This window comes from Panthera uncia, chromosome D4, assembly GCF_023721935.1.
Source record: "Panthera uncia isolate 11264 chromosome D4, Puncia_PCG_1.0, whole genome shotgun sequence".
NCBI classification, from domain to species: domain Eukaryota; kingdom Metazoa; phylum Chordata; class Mammalia; order Carnivora; family Felidae; genus Panthera; species Panthera uncia.
In genome coordinates, this window is record NC_064807.1 from 59,325,786 (window position 1) to 59,347,937 (window position 22,152).

General features: G+C 48.7%; 1 protein-coding gene across 1 annotated transcript in view; it reads right to left on the reverse strand.

Moving 5' to 3' along the window:
- ANKS6 (ankyrin repeat and sterile alpha motif domain containing 6) overlaps nucleotides 1–22,152 on the reverse strand; it is a 45,921-nt gene that overhangs the window by 17,283 nt on the left and 6,486 nt on the right. The window contains exons 3-12 of the mRNA XM_049628570.1: nucleotides 20,257–20,301; nucleotides 19,380–19,584; nucleotides 18,298–18,404; nucleotides 16,101–16,249; nucleotides 14,638–14,836; nucleotides 13,825–13,874; nucleotides 10,676–10,885; nucleotides 9,440–9,593; nucleotides 8,451–8,620; nucleotides 1,678–1,861 (exon numbers count right to left, since the gene is read on the reverse strand). Coding sequence (XP_049484527.1) covers nucleotides 1,678–1,861; nucleotides 8,451–8,620; nucleotides 9,440–9,593; nucleotides 10,676–10,885; nucleotides 13,825–13,874; nucleotides 14,638–14,836; nucleotides 16,101–16,249; nucleotides 18,298–18,404; nucleotides 19,380–19,584; nucleotides 20,257–20,301 — 1,473 coding nt within the window. The remainder of the gene's footprint in view (nucleotides 1–1,677; nucleotides 1,862–8,450; nucleotides 8,621–9,439; nucleotides 9,594–10,675; nucleotides 10,886–13,824; nucleotides 13,875–14,637; nucleotides 14,837–16,100; nucleotides 16,250–18,297; nucleotides 18,405–19,379; nucleotides 19,585–20,256; nucleotides 20,302–22,152) is intronic.

Below are 22,152 nucleotides of genomic sequence, written 5' to 3' on the forward strand. Positions count from 1 at the left end.
CCAGACCCAGGAACTCTGGAGGGGAAAACTAGGCTTTCTACACCAGGGAAATTAAAAAGAAATTGCGGTCAGGTCCTCTTCTGTTTTTATCCCAACCAGGGCTTGCAAACCTTTTTAAATAATGAGAGAGAGGGAAAAGAGCGGGCATGGACAGTGCATACAGACCGCCATGGTCTCAACTCTTTTTTGGAAAAAGTGGGGGGGGTACAAATACCTAACTGAACTTCTAAGAGTTGGATTCCTGGAAGCCTCCAAGGTGGGAGAATTCATGACTGCACGTAGAAAACACGGTTAGGGAGGAACAGGGTTGCTAGTGAATCTCTGAAGCTTTTATACATGGTTGCACTAGATATCACAAAACAATAAAAGCAGCCCCCAAATAAAGAGGATGCCAACGGCAGCATGCATTACCAACTCAGTCCAGACCACAGCCTGTGCGGCTGATTTCAACCTATCACCTGCTGGGCACTTATCACCTGCTGGGCACCTTCCTCCAGGCAGCTTCGGGGAGACACCTGCAGCTGTGTCTGGGAGGCCCTGGCACACCTGACATTTCTCTCCTCTCTGAACACTATTACTTGGCTTGCACCTGCCTGGGTCCCATCTCTCCCCATAACTCTGCTCCCCCTCTCCCCCCACCTCCCCCCACTGCCAGGACCACCAGAGGGCAGTTCAAGGGACAGGATTCTTCATCTCCTTTTGTCTTTTATATCTTCCTATCTTTATCTGGGGCCTCCCAGCACACCTCCACTCCATCTTCCTTTCTGCATCTTCCCCACGGGAGGGACCTGCACTTCACCCACACAGGTTCTAAAGTTCTCCTGGTTACAGAGGACAGCTACTGTTTCTGCTTGCCCACCATCCCTCCCCTCCTCCTTCTGGAAACAGCACTTTGATTTTCCTTTGAGGAGTCCCCTCTCTCCTGCTCCCAATCTACAAAGTGTCAGCAGGGCAGACCCTGAGCCCAGCTACAAAGGCAGACATGTGACCTGCGCCCAGTCAATCAGCACGTTCCACTGCCACAGACACACAGTGAAGGATACACAGATGTCCTGTCATTATAAATAGAGACGAGGCAGGCCAATGACGTTTACCCCAGGATTTTGCTGGACCTACTAAGAAAGAAGCACTCTTTCTGCTGGCGTTGCTAAGTTAGCAGGAGAAGTAAGCAAGCCTGAAGTTCATGGGGGACAACTTTGCCACCGCCTAGAGACAGCCTACCTGAGATATGGAGAGAAACACTCCCAAAGTACCTGGATCCACACACGCCTGAAGCACACCCTGGACACTTTCATTATATGAGCCAACAAATTATGTTTTTTGCTTTTGCTCAAACCAGTGTCAGTGGAGATTGCATTACTTGCAAATGACAGAATTCTGATCTGTACAAGGCTCAGGGAAAGGTACTTCACTGGTGTTGGAGAAGCATTTCTACAAGTATATGTGTACGTAAACGAAACTCTACTAAGTTCAAAAACATTTTGAGGGAGCTTACCGGATGATTAGCAAAGTGAAGACAAAAATACAAGGTAGAATTGGGGAAGAATGGAGACAGGTGTTTTTGTTTGAAATTTTAAAAATGACCTAGGACCTAGGATGGCTATAGCAATGAGAGCACCTGCCAGGTCACAGAGGCAAAGAGGAAAGGCTGGCATTTTGGGACCTTGGGGGGCTCACCTTCATCTGTGATGGTGCCGCTGCTGGAGCCCCCACTGCTCTTGGACTGCCGATGGGGCGAGGAGGACACAGAGGACTCGGCCGCGTGCCCTTTGGGCGAAGGGGAGGGCGTGAGTGTGGGGGAGGTGCTTTTGGAGGTAGTGGAAGTTCCAGACAAAGGCCGTTTGCTCGTCTCCAGTTTCTGCTGAAAAGAGTAAGACGAATATGTAAGCCATCACCTGGAGGGTAGAAGTGATTAAAACAGACACCCGACAGGGAACAGGTGATAGCTGACTCAGCAAGATATCTAAGCAGGACTATGAAATCTACTTAAAAAAAAAAACAAAACATGCAAAGCAGAAACAGTATTATGGGTACAGGGACAGGAAAATCCTGCCCTGGAGGACAGAGGCAGGGGGTAGGATGGAAAAAGTGGCACTTGAGGAGCCAGGAAGCCAGGTACTAATCCTGCCCGTAGAGCTACCAGCACTGTGTCCTTGGCCAAGTCCCCTTACCTCTCAGTTAATGCAGCTCTAAATGGAAGTGTGGCTTATAAATACACGAGGTCCCTTTCTGCTCCTGACGTTCCTTCATCTAAACCAGTCATTTCCAACTTCTCACCAAAGTACACATCATTTTTCCCCTTTGTGTGTGTGTCATTTAGTTAAAAAAAAAAAAGCGCCTTTTTATTTTTAAATACTTTTAGACTTATAGAAGAGCTGCAAAGATAGAACAGAGCATTCCTGTGTATCCGTCAGCCAGCTTCCCCTGACGTTAATATCTTACATAACCGTAGCACAATCATCAAAACTAAGAAGTTAACAGCGGCACAGTACTATTAGGTAAGCTATGGACTTTACTCAGGTTTCACTGGTTATTCCACTTAATGTCCTTGTTCCGGTCCAGGATTCCACACTGCATAGACTTGCCATGTCTCTTTGACCTCCTCTGTGACAACTCAGTCTTTCCTTCTTTCATGACCTTGACACTGTGGAAGAATTGAGGTGTTTGCAAAGCATCCCTCAGTTTGGGTTTGTCTTATATTTTCTCATAATTTGATCTGTTTATGGATTTTTGGATTAATGACCCCAGAGGTAATGAGCCATTCCTACCACATCATGCCCAGGGTCACACAGCATCCATTTCTTATTACTGATAACGTTAACCTTGATCACTTAGTTGAGGTGGTGTCTGTTGGGTTTCTCCATTGTGAAGTGATACCATTTCTCTTTATAATTAACAAATATTTGGGGTGGGGAGGAGACATTTTGAGCTAAATATCTTGTTGCTCCCACTAATTTTGGCATTCTTTGGTCGATCTTGTCTATAGCAATTACTACTGTGATGTTCTAGTGATAGGAGATCTATTTCCCTTATTCCTTTCACATTTATTTTCTGGAATTCTGGACAGAAGAGATACTACTTCCCCCATTTATTCAGTTATTTATTCCTACCAGTACGGGCTCGTGGATGTTTCTTTTATAATCTAATCACTACTGCGATTTATTTTACAGTTGTTCAAACTGTTCCAGTTTGGGGCACTGAGATCTTTCAGGCTGGCTCCTATGTTCTTTCCCCATGTCCATCTTTTTGTTGTTGTTGTTTCTTTTTAAGAGCATCTCCTTACTTTCTGACACCACAAAATGCTTCAGGCTCATCTTGCATCTCCATGGACCCAGTACTGGAATAAACCACTTCTCCAAGGCTCTGGTTCCTTTTATTGGAGCGTGGTATTTAGGAACCAAAATCTGGGTACTAGGCTGTTCGTGGCTACTGGGATATCACTGATTCTACGTTCTCTCAGTGGACAGACAGGAAAGTATACTAAGCCAAGCATCCACATAGCCCAACTTACTTCCATATAAATCTGTGTGTACACACACGCACACACACACATTTACAACCACGCATTTGTACCGATTCCTCTGACAACAATCCAATATCCACGGGGTTTGTTCTAATATTTCCCCTTTGATTCAATCTCTGACAGTTAAAAACTGGGCTCATTATAATTACTTATTTGCTCAACCCTAGTATATATGTAAAGTGTACATGTATACAAAATGTATAAATAAAGTGGTTTCGGAATTAAACCCACATCCCTATAAGAACAACAACAACAACAAACGATCAACTAGGATACAGTGCTTGGGTATGGTTATGTCTTTTACTTAGGCCTCACCATATCCCCTTGACCTAGTTTTCTCCCATCTCCCAACGTGTGGTTATGTCAGTCATTTGTAATATAGTTAGATATGTCGTTATAGTCTGCATTCCCTCTTTGGTTCCTGGCCGATACTGTTTGTTTGTTTGTTCTTTTAATTTGCATACAGCAGAAATAACTGTTGTGCACGATTCAATGGGTTTTGATAAATACGGGGGGGGGGGTACCATAGAGAAGAGCTCCATTAGCCAATTCCCTCATCCTGTCCTTTTGTATTCGATCTCTCCCTCATCCCAACCCATGAAAATAACTGATCTGTTTTCCATCCCTATGTTTTTGTCTTTTCTAAAATGTCACATAGATGGAATGACACAACATGTAGACTTTTGGGTCTGGTGCAGCAAACTGCTTCAAGTTACTGCATGTATTGACAGTGTGCTCCTTGCCACTGCTGAGCAGTGTCCCACTGCGTGGATGTACCACAGTTAGTTTACCCGTTCACCTGTTGACGCGATGGTTCCAGTTTGGTGTGATTATGGATTAAACTGCTATAAACATTTACAGATTTTGGCATGAATACTTTTTAAAAATACACTTGGGTAAAGACCTAGGAGGGAGACAGCCAGTTCATAGGGTAAGTATATAGTTTTATCAAACGCTGCCCAACCTTTTCAAGATGGCGGTACTGTTATCACGTTGCCCTGAGCACTGAAGTTCTGGGAGCTCCATACGCTCATTAGCACTTGTTTCTTTAAAGTTTTTAAGTTTTAGCCAGTCTAACAGGTATTTAGTGCTATCTCACTGTGGTTTTAATTTGCATTTTCCTCAGTAGTTAATGTTCAACGTTTTTTCATGTTTCTTTACCATTTGTATATTTTTGAGGAAGTATCAGATATTTTGCCTATTTTTTAAATTTGCTTTTTACTGAGTTTTGAGAGTTATTTGGTAGTTTAAATAGGATATGGCTAGGTGTATTCTTTTTATATTTATTCTATAGTGAGAGTTCCGGATTTATTCTATAGCGAGAATTTTCTGAACTTCCCAGATCTGTGCTTTGAAATCTATCATTAATTTGGGGAAATTTTCAGGCATTAAGATATTCCTTCTGTCCTACCGCTCTCTTGCTCTTCAGAGCTTCTTATTACCTGTATGTAAGAACATTGGATATAATTCTACTGTTTTTGTTGTTATTTTTGTTTTAACTTCTTTTTTCCTTTGTGTTTCAGTTTGGGTGATTCCTATTACCCAGTCTTCAACTTCACGGATTCTTTCCTTGGCTGTGTCAAGGGTATTGAGGAGCCCATCAAAGACATTCCTTATCTCTGTTACAAGTTTTGTATTTCTAGAATTTTCCTTCTTTCTTAGGGTTTCTATCTATTGCTGAAATAGTTACTTATATGATCTCGCACGTTCAAATTTTCCATTAGAGCCTCCGACAATTAATTGTAGTTCTTTCAAATTCATGGTCATGTAATTCCAACACCTGTGTCGTATCTAAATCATATTCTGAGGACAGCTTTGTTTCTTGGGTGTGCAGTTGTTTTGTGCCTTTTTGTAGGTCTTATAATTTTTGGTAAAATTGGACATCTTGACTAGGATAGCAGAGACTAAGATAAATAGTTTTAATGCCTGGAAGTGGGTACACCTCTCCTTCTGCTAAGCCTTCATGCCCTTCCTAACTACATCCCAGAGTGAACAAGATGTCTCTCTTCGATTTTGAAAGACTGTCAATTAGCTGCCTATACTGTTGATAAATTCTTCCTTCTGCTTTTTTATAAACAAAGACATTCAATAACAAAGCTTCTGATTAGGCAGGAAACAATTAGTATATCCATACTAAACAGATCTATCCCAGCCGAAGCAAACAAACATGATACTCTGGACCTTGTAGCAGCATTATTGGGGAGGGGCAGATAAATATGATTATCTGGGATGCTCTAATAAAATATCTGAACTGTTCCCTATGTTCCCCACGTAGCAGATCTTGTTAATGGTGTCATCTCCACCCCTCCCTGAATCCATACCCTTTGCAATGTGTGTTTGTGTGTTCTTCTGCAGTGGGTGTGCTGATCTGCTTCAACAACCTGACTGGTTTTCAACTCATGCCTTTGGCTCTTGCCATGAGGACACATCTAAGCTTGTTGTAGACATGCATGGCCCAGTCATCCTGGTCACTCCAGCCAACAGCCAAATGTGTAAGTGATCCCTCCAGACCACGAGGACTACCGAGCTAAGTTCAGACTAAACCGCCAACCCACAGGTTCAGGAGCTAAAGAAACGCTTTTCTGTTTTAAACCACTAAGCTTTAGGGTGAGAAGAGAGAGCTGATGTATTCAGTGGGACTTTGAGCTTCCACAGGTCTGGGAAGCACCGACACACATTCTGACTCCCCTGATTCTGTGCCTCCTCAGGTTCGCTTCAGGCTGATTCGTGAACATGCTAGAAGCCATGCCTTGTGAATATGCTACCATTACAGTGGTGCTTATTTTAAGCAAAGTATGAAAAACAGATTCAGTAGGCTCCTATTTTGAATGCTAATTTCTAATTCTTCCTAAGGGAGTCTTTGAAAAACACTTCATGTCTCCATTTTGCTGCTAGAGCCTTTGACAGAAAGCCCACCCCTTGTGCCCTTTGATTTAGGGCAGTGGTTTCTAAGAGCCCTGGGCTGGGCTGATTACAATACTCTCTCAGGGGAAAATCAGAGTTCTCGGATCCCATCTTGAAGAGTCTCATACAGTTATCCTGGGTGGCACCCAGAGACCTGAATTTTTAGACAGCTCCCCAAGGTTACAGCATATTGTTAAGAATATCAGGTGTCATTGACCTGGACTGTTTCCTCGGTTTGTTTCCTGAGTGTATCTTTGGACACAATCTCCTTTCATTGGAATATACCTAAACATAGATTATATATAATAAATGCATTCAAGGGAGACAATAGTTGATATAATTTATAACTTAGACACCTACCTATTTTTAACACCAGTTAAGAAAAGCTAATAATATCCAACACATCTAATAAGATCATCAAAATAGAAACAGAAAAATTTAAACAACAGAGAAGAGGAAAACGATATCAAAGCTCACACCAGAAGACTTACTTTAATTAGTAGCTCTGAGTTTCCTAGCAGCAAAGGCAAAAAGAGAAATACAATAATTATATAATTCTTTCTATATGAAGAAAGAAAATGTACGAAAGTATTGGTAGAGACATTTTTTTTCTAGAGCTGAATTCTAAAAGGAACTTAATTACACAGGTCCTATTACACAAGTAATTTTCAATATAATGGAAAATATGCTAATGCATAGGGAGAGAAACTTTTTCTGGAGCAAAGGAACCTAATTCTGTATGTCTGACTGCAAAAGGGACTTTGAAAAACAAAAAGTTCTGTAACCAACAGTGGTGGGCAGAAAATAAAGACTATTGCTTATACATCCGTTAAAATAGCAGTCTCTGGAGGCACATCTGGGCAAGGGCCCAGGGGTGAGGCTTTCAGGTGACCTAACTTTTCTCTGGGAAAAAGCTCAAGCCACCTAAAAAATATGAAGAGTGGGACAGTGCTTGGCCATGGGGTCCTCTCAGAGGAGGAAATGGGCTACACTGCACCAAGGGAGAGGGGCACCTTGAGGAGGAGCCAATTTATACTGTCAGGAACCCACACTTGGTGGGGGTCGGGGGGGGGGGGTCATTCTAGCAATCAGTCCAGGTGGAGGGACTCAAAAGCTAGAAGGGTCAGATTCTATAGACACTAAAAGACTTCTCACTACAGAGAGGCATTGAGGGTTTCCTGTCCCTTGCCAACTCCATATAGATACTGACAATGTGGTGACTGCTCTTGGGCTGCATGAGTGGAGGAAAGGTGCCTGGCAGTGAGGCGAGACTCCAACTCTGTCCTGTCTACCAGCAGGACTGCAGCTCCTCCCCTCTGGAATGCCACAAATGCTACCCCCTGACCGTGGAACGGTGTCACACCCTGCCCCAGCCCTGCCCCTTTCATCAGCTCCTCATCCTTCAGATCCCCATTTAGGGTTCCCTGATGCCCTCAAGCTTGGGTAGCAGCCCCCATCTGTGCCACCACAGCATCTTCCCTTCTCCACGACAGCCCTTACCACACTGAGTGAAACTGAGTCCACAGTGACACCCTGAGAGGGTCACCAAACCACCAGTTCACTGCTGGATCCTTACTGCTAGCAGTGCTGGGCACAAAGCAGACACCCCAAAGATGTGCACAGTGAACGAAGAAGGTAGGACCACAGATACTACTGCTGATAACGTCAGCACTTACAGCTGACACTTACAGGCTCGCCAGGTGCCGGGCCCTACTCAAAAGGCTGAAGTGTGGGGCTGAGACCCGATCCCAGGTAGTCTGCTATGCGAGGCTGAACGAGGCACCTGGAGGTGCCCTGCAGGTCAAGGGGGAGGTAGACCCATGTGTGTAGGGGGCCGAGGGCACAGGGTGTGATCCCGGCAACTGCACAATCCAGCCTCTCAGAAAGCCCGGGAGCGGGCAGCTGGGAGGGGCCTCTCTTTAGTGCCGTCCCACTACTGTGGCAGTGCCTGTGCTCCCCAGCACATGGGCCACATCAGGACAGAACGTGTGAGTGTAACAGGAGACAGAAACAGAACAAGCACCTTGCCACCGGGACCGCCGCTGCCTGCAGGAGAGACTGGGAGCTCAGATGAGCCGGACCCTGGCGCTGGCCCAACAGGACTTGACCGGTGGCTGGCCTTCTGCTCAGATAATCCGGCTGCCTTTTTCCTCTGGGCAGCAATTTGTGACAGGACACTGTCTATGCTGCCACCTGAGGAAAGAGGAATAGACATGACTGCCTCAGGGGTCCAGGGTCCAGCAACATGACTATAGTGGACTTCGTGTGCTGACCTTGCTGAGCTGGAGAAGCATTCCCCAGACTCCCCTGAGCCTCTGCGGCTGTGGGTCAGGGCTGACCACAAGAGGCCTGCGCGTGGAAACCAGAGGTGGCCAGGTGCGGAGGTCATCACACGCCAAAGGCACCATGGCGAGAGGTATTGGAAGAGGCAGTGCAGGCACGATCAGCTTGTCCTCACTTTCCCCTGCCACAGCCAGCTTGTGCGGCCTCCGGAAGGCACAGACGCCCCGCCCGTGGCAGCCCCAGCACCGCCCCTTCCAGCAGCCACACAGGGGCTGCCTGCTTGCCCTCTGACCCCCCTTCTGGAGCTTTACCGACCCCACTCCACAGCTGTACCAATAACTTGCTCAGTCCACAGCACTCAGAGTGGACTGCCGTGTTCCCTCTCCCAGTTTCCCCAAATCCACCAGCAATCTCGAATTATTGTGAAAGAAATAATTCTAGAGAGCTAGAGAGGATCCGAGTGGGAAAACACCAATAACTAACATTTGTGAGGCAATAACCAGTTGGCACATACTGCTGTGAACATTTCACATGTTTGAACAGTGCCACTCTGGGGGCAAAATCATGAATTCACTGAAGAGTCCTTTAGCCACACCAAGGAAGGGGACAGGGTGTGTGCCGTTGTTTCTGGGACTGTCCACTGAGCAAGCGCAGGGGCGAAGCAAGGTGGGGGGACAGACCCCCAAGGGGTCTTCCCGCCTCCCCGGAGTGGCCCCCCCTGGTACCCACCTGAGCGGTTATGCAGCTCCCCACCATGCCTGCTGGAGCCCCCGACCCCACTGGAGCCGCCTGAGGAATGAGGTGAGTGGTTGAAGTTTCCGGAATTGGCAGGAGAGGCGGGGCTTCTGGAGAGAGATGGAAATTTAACCGGCCTGACAGGAGTCTGCAATAGAGTGGGTGTCCTGGTTACGGTTTGTTGTTGCCTCCTCTGTACGTACATGACCACAGGAGAAGGGATCCGGATTCCACTGGCTCACCCCAGCCCATGTGGCCCTGGCCAACTGGTGCTCAGCCTGAGGGGAGTCCCCTAGGGAAGGGGAGTTCATCCTCATCTGCTGACAAGCAGACCATTAGCTCAGGCAGAGCCCCTGAGACGCTGTTCCCCCTGAATCACCCCACTTTCAGGATCACTCAACTCTTCCCACAGTGCAGACTAAATGCAAACCAGCCCTGCCCACTTGAGGCACCTCCAGGGCCAGGCTCTCTCCCACTGGAGACCTGATACTGAGACGAGGCAGCAGCAAAGGGGGTCAGCCCCATCTTTACAGAGATGGGGGTTCTGGGTCCTTCTGATCACTCGGCACACAGTGGCAGGGCGAGGTCCTAAGTCCTCATCTGCAGTTTGCCATTTGCTGCATCTACGGTGTGGGCAGCCTACACAGATGGAGATAAGTTCCCTCATCAAGAGGGACAACCTCAGGACATTACAGAGACACAGCAAGGGCCACAAGTCAGAAGCCACTGTAGGCAAAAGGCTAGAAGTCACACTCCTTGTGGGTGTAAGAAAACACCAGTAGTGCACATAGTCTTGGTTATGGACCTGAGCGATGATGTAATATGGAAGCTGGTTAGAAACCAAGAACTTGACTCCTGGTCCCAGGCCCATGCCACATGGCCGGGTGCTCTGCAGCAGGTTGGTTCTCCTCTCTGAGTCCCAGTCTCCCATCTACTATAGGGAAGCTTAGATGAGATCAGGTCTTCAGGCTGTGCTCCTTGGGGCCCCAGAGAAAAGACAGAGAAGAGGGGCCCTCGCTTTCATTCCCTTCACCCCACGTTTTAATCTGTTAATAAAGTAAGTCCCTTTGTAGGATACACTGAAACAAAAGGATATCCCTCATTAAAAAAAAAAAAAAAAAAAAAAGCCTGAAACGTGCTGGATAAGCGGGTCTGAGGTCCCTTCTGCCTGCAACACACCCCAACTTCATTGTGAGTGATGTGTCAAAGTACATCCAGTGGGAGACTTACAGCATCTGTGCTCCCACCGCCCATGCCCACGGGGGCACCCCGGCCAGCTCTCTGGGGCAGCACAGTCTTCATGGGTTCTGCCTTCCCACCGTGACATGTCCGGGACCGGTCCGAGCTCCACAGCTCAAAACTGGAAGGGGGTAAGAAAGGGGGGATGACTGCCTTCAGCTTGTCACTCGGGAGTCTGGGGAAGGGGGCTCCATTTCGAAGCTGAAAAAGACAGGCTGTGGGTTAGACAAGCTCCCCCCCCCCCCGGGGGGGGGGGGGGGAGGCTCCCAGCTCTTCAAGAAAGACTCCAGGTTTCTCCTGCTTCTCAGAGAATGGCACCATGATCTACCCCCTCATCCCCACACCCGGCCAGAAACCATGTGGTATCTTCTGCTCTACCAGCAACCAAGCAATACCCCCATTTACTCTGCTCCAACCCCCAGCTTCTCTTGGGACCATTGCAGCAGCTAGAATGGAAACAGAGGGGATGGGGAGCCGAGGTGAGGCCAAGGGATGCTGGGTGTGCTGTGGTGGTGGCACCGGGTGGATGGGGAAGAGGGCACTGCAGGCCCAGGGAAAAGAACTCAGGCAGGCCTGACAACCAGAGGAGCAGGACGTGTGTACAGAGCTGGGGGTCTCTGGAGGAAGGGACAGGGCACAGGGGACCAGGAGGCCCAGGCTGGGCTGTCTGTGAGCCCAGCAAACACTCTTCCCCACCCCACCGCACTCTCCCTAGTCCAGCCACACCTCCCACTGCTGACATTTTTAACTGTAATTTTGTATTTTGAAAATGTAATTTAGAGTTAGCATAAAATCCACACAATGATGACTGGTGGACTGTCAAGGAAAAGTATTCACACAGTCCGCACTAACATTAATTAAGAAAAGACAGTGGACTTGGTGCCAGATGGTGCTTTGCAGGGAAGGGCATCCCACAGCTAAACCTGCCTCGGGAGCCGGGCAGGCGTGCATCTCCGCAAGGATGGCTGCAAACGCCCACTCGGCAGGGCTCCCTGGCCATCCTCCATCTGCCGAGGGGTAGGCCAGCGTACCGGTGCCTTCCACGGGGCATGAGGAGGTGGGACAGGGAAGTGCCAACGCAGGAGGGTAGGCATCCTGGGTCCCACCCTGGCTTTCCTGAGCTTTTCTGAGAATCTGTGAACAGTGCCGTGCCCCCCGGACCTCAGCAACCTCGTCCAGCAAGGGGGCTGGGACTGGAAGAGGACTAAGGATGCCCGCAGCCACAAACCCACCACAGATGGACATTTTCATTCCTTGGGGACAGAGTCTAAATTGTTGCAAACTTTCCGGAAGGCAATGACATTTGCACCCATTGACCCAGAGATTCTATTTCTAGACATTTAGCCCAAGGAAACAGGCACGTGGGAGAAACTGAGGCATAAAGATATTCATTAGATCCGTGACAACAAAAAACTAAAAACCCCAAAGTCCAACAGGTAAGCCTTCACTGGTGTGTGAGGCACGTTCCCAGGACAGAATGTTGCAACATGCAGCCATTAGATGTGATGTGGCTAAGAGTGTTTAATGACATGGAACAGATGGTCAGACAAACTGTTAATAAGTCAGGCTCAGCATAGTATGGGGAAGAGAACAGTGCCCACCTCACAGGGCTGCCGGGGGACTAAATGAATGAATATATGTAAAGTGCTCTGAGTAGCAGCTGGCACTTAGTAAGCGCTGTGGAATTTGCCATTATCGTGTAGGACGTGATATATTCATAATGCTAAAAAATGGTTAGAAAAATACCCAAAACTTATCTACCCCAAAATGTCAGTCATGATTATGTGTGTCATCAAGGGGGATTTTATTTTTCTTCTTTATATTTTACTGAATCTTCCAAAATTTCAAGAATAGATCTGTTTTCATACAAAAGTAATTACTGCTATTTAATGAGATTATCAAACGTCAGGTAGTATAAGCTCCCACTCTAGTAATCTGGTCTAGAGACACCAATTTACACCCATTGCAGAGCAGGGCAGGGCGGGGCAGGGCTGAGAAAGCAGGTCCCAGTCAGGATCCAGCCCGCTCGGCCCCTTCTGAGGATGCTTCGGCTCCCTTCTCCTCTCCAATACTGCCCTCTCCTGGCCAGCCTCCAGATTAGGGTCTTAGAGCTAAATGGACTTGAGTTCAACCCCAACCCTCATTTAAAGAAGAGGAACGCGAAGCCCAGAGAGGTGAAGTCACATGTCCAAGATCATACAGCAGATAACCAGGAGCTCATTCTGGGCCAGGCACTATGCTAAACACTTCCTGGGGACAACCTTATTCAAAGAAACAGCCATGAAGGATAGCATCCCTTAAAGTCAGACACTGTCAGATGTCCCCCAGGATCCATCTTCCACATCTTCCTTAGTAGACACCCCTGGCATTTAGATGGGACACAACCACCTGGAACAGAGACTTCCTTTCCCAGCCCCCCAGCCTCCCACACGTAGTGTGATGTGACTAAATGCTGGCCAATATGATATAAGCAGAAGTGACGTGTGAGTTCCCAGGAAACTTCTTGAAAGACACCTGGTGTGCCCCTGGCCACTTTTTCCTCCCCTCATAGTTCTTGCTGGCTAGAAGGAGGCAGTAATGGCCACAGCTCTGCTGGCCATCTCATAATAGAAGCCAAGCCTGGGAGACCAACAGGTAGAAGGACACACCATGTGTCAACATACTCGTTCTGAACTGCACTTGAGAAAAAGAAACTGCTGTCTCATTCATGCCAGTTATTTGAGGACTTTTGTTACTAATCCTGATGCATCTCTAATTCATAGATGAGGAGACTGAGGCCTCTCAGGCTGGAAACACAGCCTCCTCTGGGACTCCTCTCCTCCTGACTCCCCAAAACCAAAACGGTGACTCCGCTGTCACCCATCAATTCCTACTCAGCAAGCCCTGTCCTCAGCGCTGCCTCCCTGTGAACGCAACCAGGGCTTACATCTGGCCACTAAGCACCAGCACCCCCTTACCCACAGTTCAGACTGGCATCTGTTCCAATTTCTCAGCGCCAGAGCTGTGCCCACTGTTACACATTTTGCTATCGACCCCATCTGCGACCACCACCAAGAGAGACACATGTCCACATCCAGCCTTGTAAATCAACTAATGACTGGTAGAGACTTGAAATGCTTTTAGAACAGCCCCACACTCACCATGGTTGTCAATAACACATCTTCTTTGTCTCCTCTCATGCTCCCGGGACCTGAGAGACAAATGGAAGTTTCCTGAAATTACCCCTCCCAACAAGTTCATGGCATGAGGATGAGTGACCAGGGTGGCCTTCATCCTGGAAAACCAACTCTCCTGAGTGATTAAATATTTAATAATAATTGGTATCCAATACTTGAATAGACGGAAAGCATTTAAAAGGTGTCTCAAAGTGTGTTTTCAGCTTTTCCATAAAGCCCTGCGTGCTGGGTCGGACAGTGATGCACCCAGCTCAACAGCTTGTCTCAGACAGTGCTGTGAAAGGAGCAAGGCTGGGTGTGGGGAGTCTGTTTGAAGGGGTGTGATCTGATCAACCGTTCAATCAGTGTGGGAATCACCTTCAGTGCCCTGGCAAAGTCATCCAATCTGTTGAATACCTCCAGCGTTGGGAAGCTCACTTCCTACCCTCAGATAACTCGTTCTATTTCTAAATGCTTCCAGTGCCAGAGATCAATCATGTTTGATAGGTGGGAAAATCACCTATCAAAGGCAAGAGAGAGGCAGTGGCTGGCCTCAAGGCCCTGAGCAGGGCGTGTGGGACAGAAACCAGGGACCCTTGCCACCAACATCCCCGTTCTACCATGCTGACCGCATTTGTGTCCCTGCCCATCTCTCCTTCCCCAGACCAGCCACTTTGTTCCAGGGCCACATTCCAGTATCATCTCACCTCTCATATCAGCCCAAGAGGTAGGACAAAGGGCAGAGAATTTGGGTTTGACCGTTCTGGAAATTTTACAGCACATGCAGTTTTTTCTTACCATTATCTTTCACTGTGGGGGCTACATCATGAAGCCCCAAGCGGCTTGTCTTGTCCTGGGGGGCCGCCCTCATTGTGGAGTCCAGCGCTGAGTCTGGTTCATCACAGAAAGGCAATGGCTGGTTGCTGGAGAGCCTGCGGGGCAGGGTCTGCATCAGTTTGAGCTTCCGGAACCGATTGGACATTCGGTTCCACCAGGACTGCCAAGGGAACGCAGAGCAGAGGTCATGCTCCAGGAACAGCCAGGCCAAGGATGGTGACACACTTTATACACACTTCCCCTCTGCTCTCCTGGGCCCATGACAGGTACTACCAATCAGCCACAGCAACCCTTCCCATAAGGCCATGGTTCTCTCTAAAGCCTTTCTGACTCACCCCTTCGAGGCTCTGACCTTTGACAGTGGACCCTATCTGCTGCCCCTCATCTAGTCAATCTCCGCATCGCAGATTGAGAAATGGAGATCCAGATGGGGTGCCAACTTGCTCAAAGTTTCACAGTGAGTCAGAGACAGACAGATGGACAAGAGGCAACGTCAAACACCATAGCATCAGTCACTGCATAAGCTCTTCCCCCCTTTCCAGTGACAGTGTAAGAGGTGTTGTCCACACCAAGGCCTGGGCCATCTGTTCTGGCAGCTGATGCCTCTCCACCTACAGAGAGGACCAATGCTGCCTCCCAGGGTGTCCCTAACCCTGTGACAGCTTGGGGGTTATGACACAGCAGGAAGGGAGGCTGTGAGGGCCTGGCCGAGGGAGATGGCAGCGAGCACAGGGCTGAAGGGACCTATACAAACAACACTGAGAGGAAAACCCGGGGCTCTAGTGAGTGAGCTAAGAACAGGAGCTGAGTCTGCAGATTTGAGGAGGTGCTAGAGTCCCAGACAGGATAGAGAAAAGGTAAGTGTGACTTCAACCAAGTAGAGCAGGATGGGGAGGACGAGATATTCAAAGAAATGAGCAACTGGAGGCTCGCAGTTAGAAATGAGCAACTGGAGGTTGTTTTGGTATTTCCAGAAAGCCCCAGCTGGAGGCCTGTGGGCTGCAGGGAGACCCCAGAATGGCGCAATCAGCAATATCCCACATGCTGAAGCAGAGGCCGCAGACAGACAGCCTGGAGGAGAGGCATTTGGTTCAGCCAGCCCAGTACTACATCATGCAAAATTCTCCAGTTCCCGATATCTATAAATTGGGTTTCCATATCTAGCGTCCTAGCATTTCCTGAAAAAAATGGGACAATCTGACAACATGAACCCACATTCTTGCAAAGTAGTCACTGCATGTGATAGGATCACACCAGTTTTCCCTGATCCCCACCATTCCTTATTGCTCACCCACAGCTTATTTCCCGTCCCTGCTTGGTCACCCTCACCCTAAACCAGCCCTGCATTAACAGGAAGTGGCAGGCATCCCCCACACCGTCAACTTGGCTCTCTTTAAAGCCCTTTAGGACAGGAAAAGGCAAACCTTGAGCCCGCCTTTGTCATCGGGCAGCACTGGGACACTCCAAGGCTGTCGGACCTTCGAGTGGGGCAGAGGTGGTGGGTGGCTGGGCCGGCCTTTGTCTTTATTCACCTGCATGCAGACAGATGCCAGCAGTCGAACAAGTTCCGTGTCTATGGACACAAAAGGCAGCGCTTTACCTGCAAATACGTCTGCTGGGCCAGGAGAGAGGGCTCAACAAGACCCCTGTCAGCCTTAGAACTCAGCCCTGCAGCTCGAGTCTATGTTACTCCGGAATCAAGTCACCGGCTTCACCGTCTGGTCTTCGAAAGGTGGCAAACAGGCCAGCAGGGCTTAATCCACTTGACCAGAAGGAAAAACCAGGAGCCCTCTCCCCACAGAAAGACAGTGGGGTAAGTGTGTTTTAAAAGTACAAGCTTGGGGCACCTGGGTGGCTTAGTCGGTCAAAGCATCCAACTTCGGCTCAGGTCATGATCTCGCAGTCTGTGGGTTTGAGATCTGCATCAGGCTCTGTGCTGACAGCTCAGAGTCTGGAGTCTGTTTCAGCTTCTGTGTCTCCCTCACTCTCTACCCATCCCCTGCTTGCGCTCAGTCTCTCTCTCTCAAAAATAAAAAATAAACATTTATAACAAAAAAAAATTTTAAATAAATAAACAGATAAATAAAGTAAGTATAGGCTCTGCAGCCAGACGTCAGGCGGTTAAATTCTGCTTCTGCCCCTCCCTGGCTGTGCAACGGCAGGTAAATTAGGGAACTTCTCTGTGTCTCTGTAAGAGGGGTGACAGGATGCTGGTGCATAAAGGTGTCTGGAGGATTCGAGGGAATTTCTGGCATAAGGGAAGTGCTTAAGAAAGGTTAGGTATCATTTGCAGTTACTAACTGGGTTACCAAAACAACAGCGGTTGAGAAGAAAATATTACAAACTATTAACAGTGCTTTTCTCTTGATGACTATTTTTGTTTTCTTTTCCAAGTGTCCAATAATAAGCACGTGTCTCTTAAAAAAATTCAGGCAAAAAGTTCATTTGAAAAACCCACTAGGAAAAAAAATTGACTAGGGAGAGACTCTTATGGGGCAAGGGAGAGGGAAGTGGTCGGGAAGGGAAGAGGGAGAAGAGACACAGTGAGACACGAGTTTGTCTGAGAAAAGTGTGCGCGATCCAGGAGACGGGTTTTAATGACATAAAATCTACGCACGTCAGGAGGGCCTCCAACGAGGTGGAGTGAGCTCACTGGACTTGAGCGGAGGACCTCACCCCCCTGGCTGGGGATAAGCCATTTCCCCTGGCCTCAGTCACCTCCCCTCCACAAGGGGATACGCAGCTCTGCTTCCCCTCACGCACACTGCAAGGATGAAATGGAGCCGAGTGTGCGTCTGAGATATGCGGGGCCGGCAGCAGGCAGGGCGAGGGGGCAATTCTGGGGAAGAGGGAGGGCTCTCTGGCAGGGCACCCCATAGCCGAGAGGGACAGCAGGGCTATGTCCACTTGGGTCTGCGGAGGTTAAGTCCTCTCCCATGGCCAGCAGGCTGGGATTTGGCTCAGGGTTCAAAGCCTGTGGGTTAGAAGGGCCTACTAGCCTCTCTCTTTCCCTGGGCTGAAACTCCAGGGCAACAGAAGAGAGGATGGACGGACAGACAGACTCTGACCCTTGGGCTACCTAATTGGATGCGTCAGGTCCCAGAGGAGGGCCTGTCACAGTGGGGGAGGGTCCGAGGGGAGCAGGAGATGCCAGCAGGGCCCGAGAGAGGTGGGACGAGGGATGGTCACATCCCCAGCACGGTGCCCTTGACCCAGCAGCCTCCACCTACACGACTGAACAGAGGAGGTCACTACTCCATCTCTGATTCTGCTTGTCAAAGGCGCCTTTCTGTTTCTTCCTGGGGCAGGGTTTCTGGTCACAAAGCACAGATACCATTCCAGGACTTGCATGGACTGCCAAGGCAGACTCGTGTCTCGCTGGCCTTCCCTCCTGGGAGACTCCTGGAAGGCTGGCACTGGAGAAGCCTAGGGGACTACCTGGTGCCAGCCCAGTCTTTGCCGGGGAGGGAAGGAACTCGCCTGAGGACATGTGGTGAGCCCTCAGGGCTTGAGAGTGACCTCCCTCATGAGTAAGCAAGGCTGGACACAAAGGTGATTATCCTGATTCCCCGCCTGAGAAAGGTCATGAGAGTCTTCGACCCTTTTCCTGAAACAACCCACCAGGATCACTCAGCAGCATCACTAGGTCAAAGGCCGTGTACCCGTTTTTTGCACGAAGAGTGACATCAGCTCCTTGGTTTAGCAGGTATTTGACAACTTCCTTATTCCTAGGGAGGAAAGAAAAAGCCAGGGTTAGACGCACTGAAAACAAAAGCCTGGTTTTGCTCCTGGGCAAGAAGCTGACGATATTAGCGCCCATCTCTGAGCCTGAAAGAAGGATGTGAAAGGCTGCAAACTGTCTCACACTCCCTGTCCCTACCCCGTGGGGAGTCAGGGCTGAATGTGATGGAAACCAAGGCTGATGTGCTCCATCCACAAGCAAAAGAAAAACGACATGGCCACCATGACCACGCAGGTCCCAACTCCTGCTGCCCCAAATCAGGACCCCTGCACTGCAGAAGCCTCACAGAGGCTGAGGCGTCTGATGCAGTTGTCCGAGGCTCACCAAATAAGAAGAAAAACTGCTTCAGGATGACACAGGAAATTGCTGTGATCACCTAAAACAGGGCAAGGAAAAGGAAAAGGCCTGTAATTTGGAATCAGACCACTTAGTGGCTGTAAGACCGTCTGCAGCTCCCAGCCCCTGCGTCAGCCTATCCGAAAGGGGTGGCCTCCAGGAGGACAGACTGAGAAGGGACTCAGAAGCACCAGTCAATGCCCGTGCCTATTCAAAAGGAGGGGTCAAGTCTCAGCACTGGTTGCCCAGGAGCCAATGGTACGAATGGTTGATGTTCCATTTCCAATAGGGGTAACTTAAGGACATCAATGGGAACACTCCAAACAAACTGTTCAACTGAAATCAACCCACAGAAACTCATCTTCCTGCAGAAAATTTTCCTGCTGCATGGCTTTTATGGCCCCTGGTGAATTCTGTGCTGAGGTAACAGGAATCAGGACACAGAAGGTAGGGATGCAGAACAGAAGGCCCCTGCACTTCTTTAATTTTGTGTATGTGCCTCCAGGTCTTCACAGCTTTAGAGTTTATCTGCAGCTTCTCAGGACCAGAAAACCCCACCAAGGACCCTAGCTCAGACCAGGGCATTCCCTTAGCCTCTCGCTGAAGGAGTGGAGTCGGCACTGACCCATGGTAGGTGGCCTGCATGAGGGCTGTCCAGCCATGCACGCTGTCTTGCCTGTCGATGTCAGCGCGCCTCTCCACCAGAAGTTGCACCAGAGGCAGCTGCCCCGTGACGGCCGCCAGCATCAGCGGGGTTGCCCCATCCCCATTGACCAGGTTCACATAGTTAGGGTCTTCGTCTGCGATCTCTTTGACCAGCTGGAAGTTTCCTGCAAACAGAAGCAGGAGCCTGGTGCTCAGTGGGCCTGGCACTGCTGGATTACTTATCCAGTGGGTTATTAACAAACATATGCTCTACCTGCCCCTGCACTGGGCTGCTGGGCGTCACATGGGCTACAAAGATGAGAAGGAGGTAGCCCCCACTCTCAAATCCCCCAATCTTGGAGGGACAGAGGCAAGCACACAAACAGCTTTACTGAAAGAGAGAAGTGTTATTGAGATCTTAAGGAAACATGAAAGGCAATGCACATACAGCTTAGATCAGCGTGGGGGTTGAGAATCAGGGAGGGGTTCCTAGAGGTGGGGGTCTATATCAGGAGAGGAGATCTTAGGCTAACTAGCCCTTCATCACAAAGAAAGTAGAGAGTAGGTAGGCAGTGAGGAATTTCAGAAGTAAGGAAAAGCCAGAGCATAGCCACAGGGTTTGGCCAGAGGGGTAGGGGGCCTGGGAGGATGGTCTGGAACCTGTGTATAAGCACCATAATAACTATCAGCCTCCAGGGGCTAAACCCTCCCTGTGTGAAACTACAGTCAGGAACAACAAAATGCCTGTTTTCTTTCGCAAACACTCTGGGTGGCCTTAAAAAGGACTACAAATACTAGATTGGGAGAATGTGTCCCTATCTTCATAAATCTCTAAAAAGATTTTCAAAAGCACTTACCCATTTTCAACGCATGGAAAATATCAGGCCGCCTTTTCTCCTCATCTAGGTAAATAAGGATTTTAAAAGTTAACCAGGAAAGGTTTAGTAGAACAGAAAAGTCACAAGCATGTAACAATACAGCCTAGCATTTAAAAATGATCTACTTTCCAAAAGCAATCAGATAAAAGACAGGTGTAGCGGATGAATCCAGTAGCCCTTCTGGAAGAGTTATCATCACAGAGTGTCTGTAAATGCTCCAGAGATAGATCTTGGGCAGTCATCTGGCCAACAAAACATGAATAAGCAGAACATTTCCTGATCCCACACTCATGAAGCAATCATTTTGGGGCATTCCAAACTCTGGGATAGCCTCTCTTAGATGTAATGGAAAAGTATAGTCTTGGAAAAATCTGAATTCCTATGAAAAATTTTAAAAGAAAGTGGTTCTTTTCTACTGAAAACTAAATGTACAACCATGAGATAATTCCAAAACAGAGGGTCCGAGACAGCATCTGAGCCCAGAGGGAGGTCATCGAGACGGCCACCAGAAGAGCCAATGTTAATTTTTGTTTTCCTTCCCAAATAAGGAATCTGAAGGATTCTGAGAGTCACTCTGCCCCAGACTTGCAGACATGGCTCTCTGCAGACCACTGCCCACCTGAGGTTTCCGTGCTGGTCCCTGCAGCCCAGCTCCTCAGCTGGTCCAGAAGCCCACGCCTACCCCCAAACCTGGGCCTTGCTGCACCCACCAATGCTTCCCCTCCCTCATCTGCTCATCTGCCACCTTCCTCCAAGCTGGTGAGTACTGTGCTACTGTCAGAAAGTAGACATCATCATGACCAGTCCCCTCACAGGTGGCCGAAGGCAGGACTTACTGCAATCTCTGACTCTAGGGATGGAGTGGCTGTGAGGGGGACCTGTGACTCTGGGCTAAATCTCTGGTTCAGGTCAGCCCCTCAGGCAGCTGGGAAGAAGCTGCAGCACAGTTCAGGGACCACCGAGTCTGGAGTTGGCGTATCAGAATTTGAGTACGTTTCCAGGATGATTGGTCTCATCAACAACAGGGGATAACATGCTAATATGGCGACCGTGTGGTGGTTGCAGGGATCAATAATATAGGTGGGAGAATGCTTCAGAAAGCCTTAGGCCTCATTCAAAGAGCAATTTTTGTTGCCTTCACCGGTGATTAGCACCCACCCCAGAAAGGGTGGTACTTAACTCCAGAGTTCTTACAGAGGACAGACAGGGCCATGGAACCAAATGTCTAATTTTGCCTGTGCAATACTATTAAGAAATGATTCTGAGCCAGGGTGGCTCAGTCGGTTAAGCATCGGACTCTTGATCTCACCTCAGGTCTTAATCTCAGGGTTGTGAGTTCAAGACTTGCGTTGGGCCCCACGTTGGGCAGGAAGAACTACTTAAAAAAAAAAAAAATTCTGCATCTTAGTTTTAAATAGGTCACATTCCTTTAAGTGTTTAAGAGTCTAATTTGCTATGGGAGGGGCCTTCTCATACCAAGACCCTTTGACAAAAAATAGTATGTCACCTGACCTTAGTGCTGGCTGCTAAGCAACCATCTGGTACAAAAGAATGACTGACCCTCTAGCCTGGCCCCAGGAGGCCCGGGCAGTTGTGCCATTGATGCCAAGTGACCCTGGGCTGGCCCTTTCCTCATTCCAGATGCCGGTGTTGGCATCAATAGCACCACAGTTCTGGGGACCCTTCCCAGCCCAAGGAACCACCACGGTGGGGTGTATCACAATGACCGTTATAGCCTCGATGGTACCCTATCCTGCAGCTAATGCGAGGGAGAGAGCTGGGGGTCTTCCAGGTGAACTTCCTAGCACCTCACAAAAAGAGCTTGGAATAAACAGTTACTTACATAATAATCTATCATTGCTAACACAGCCTCTC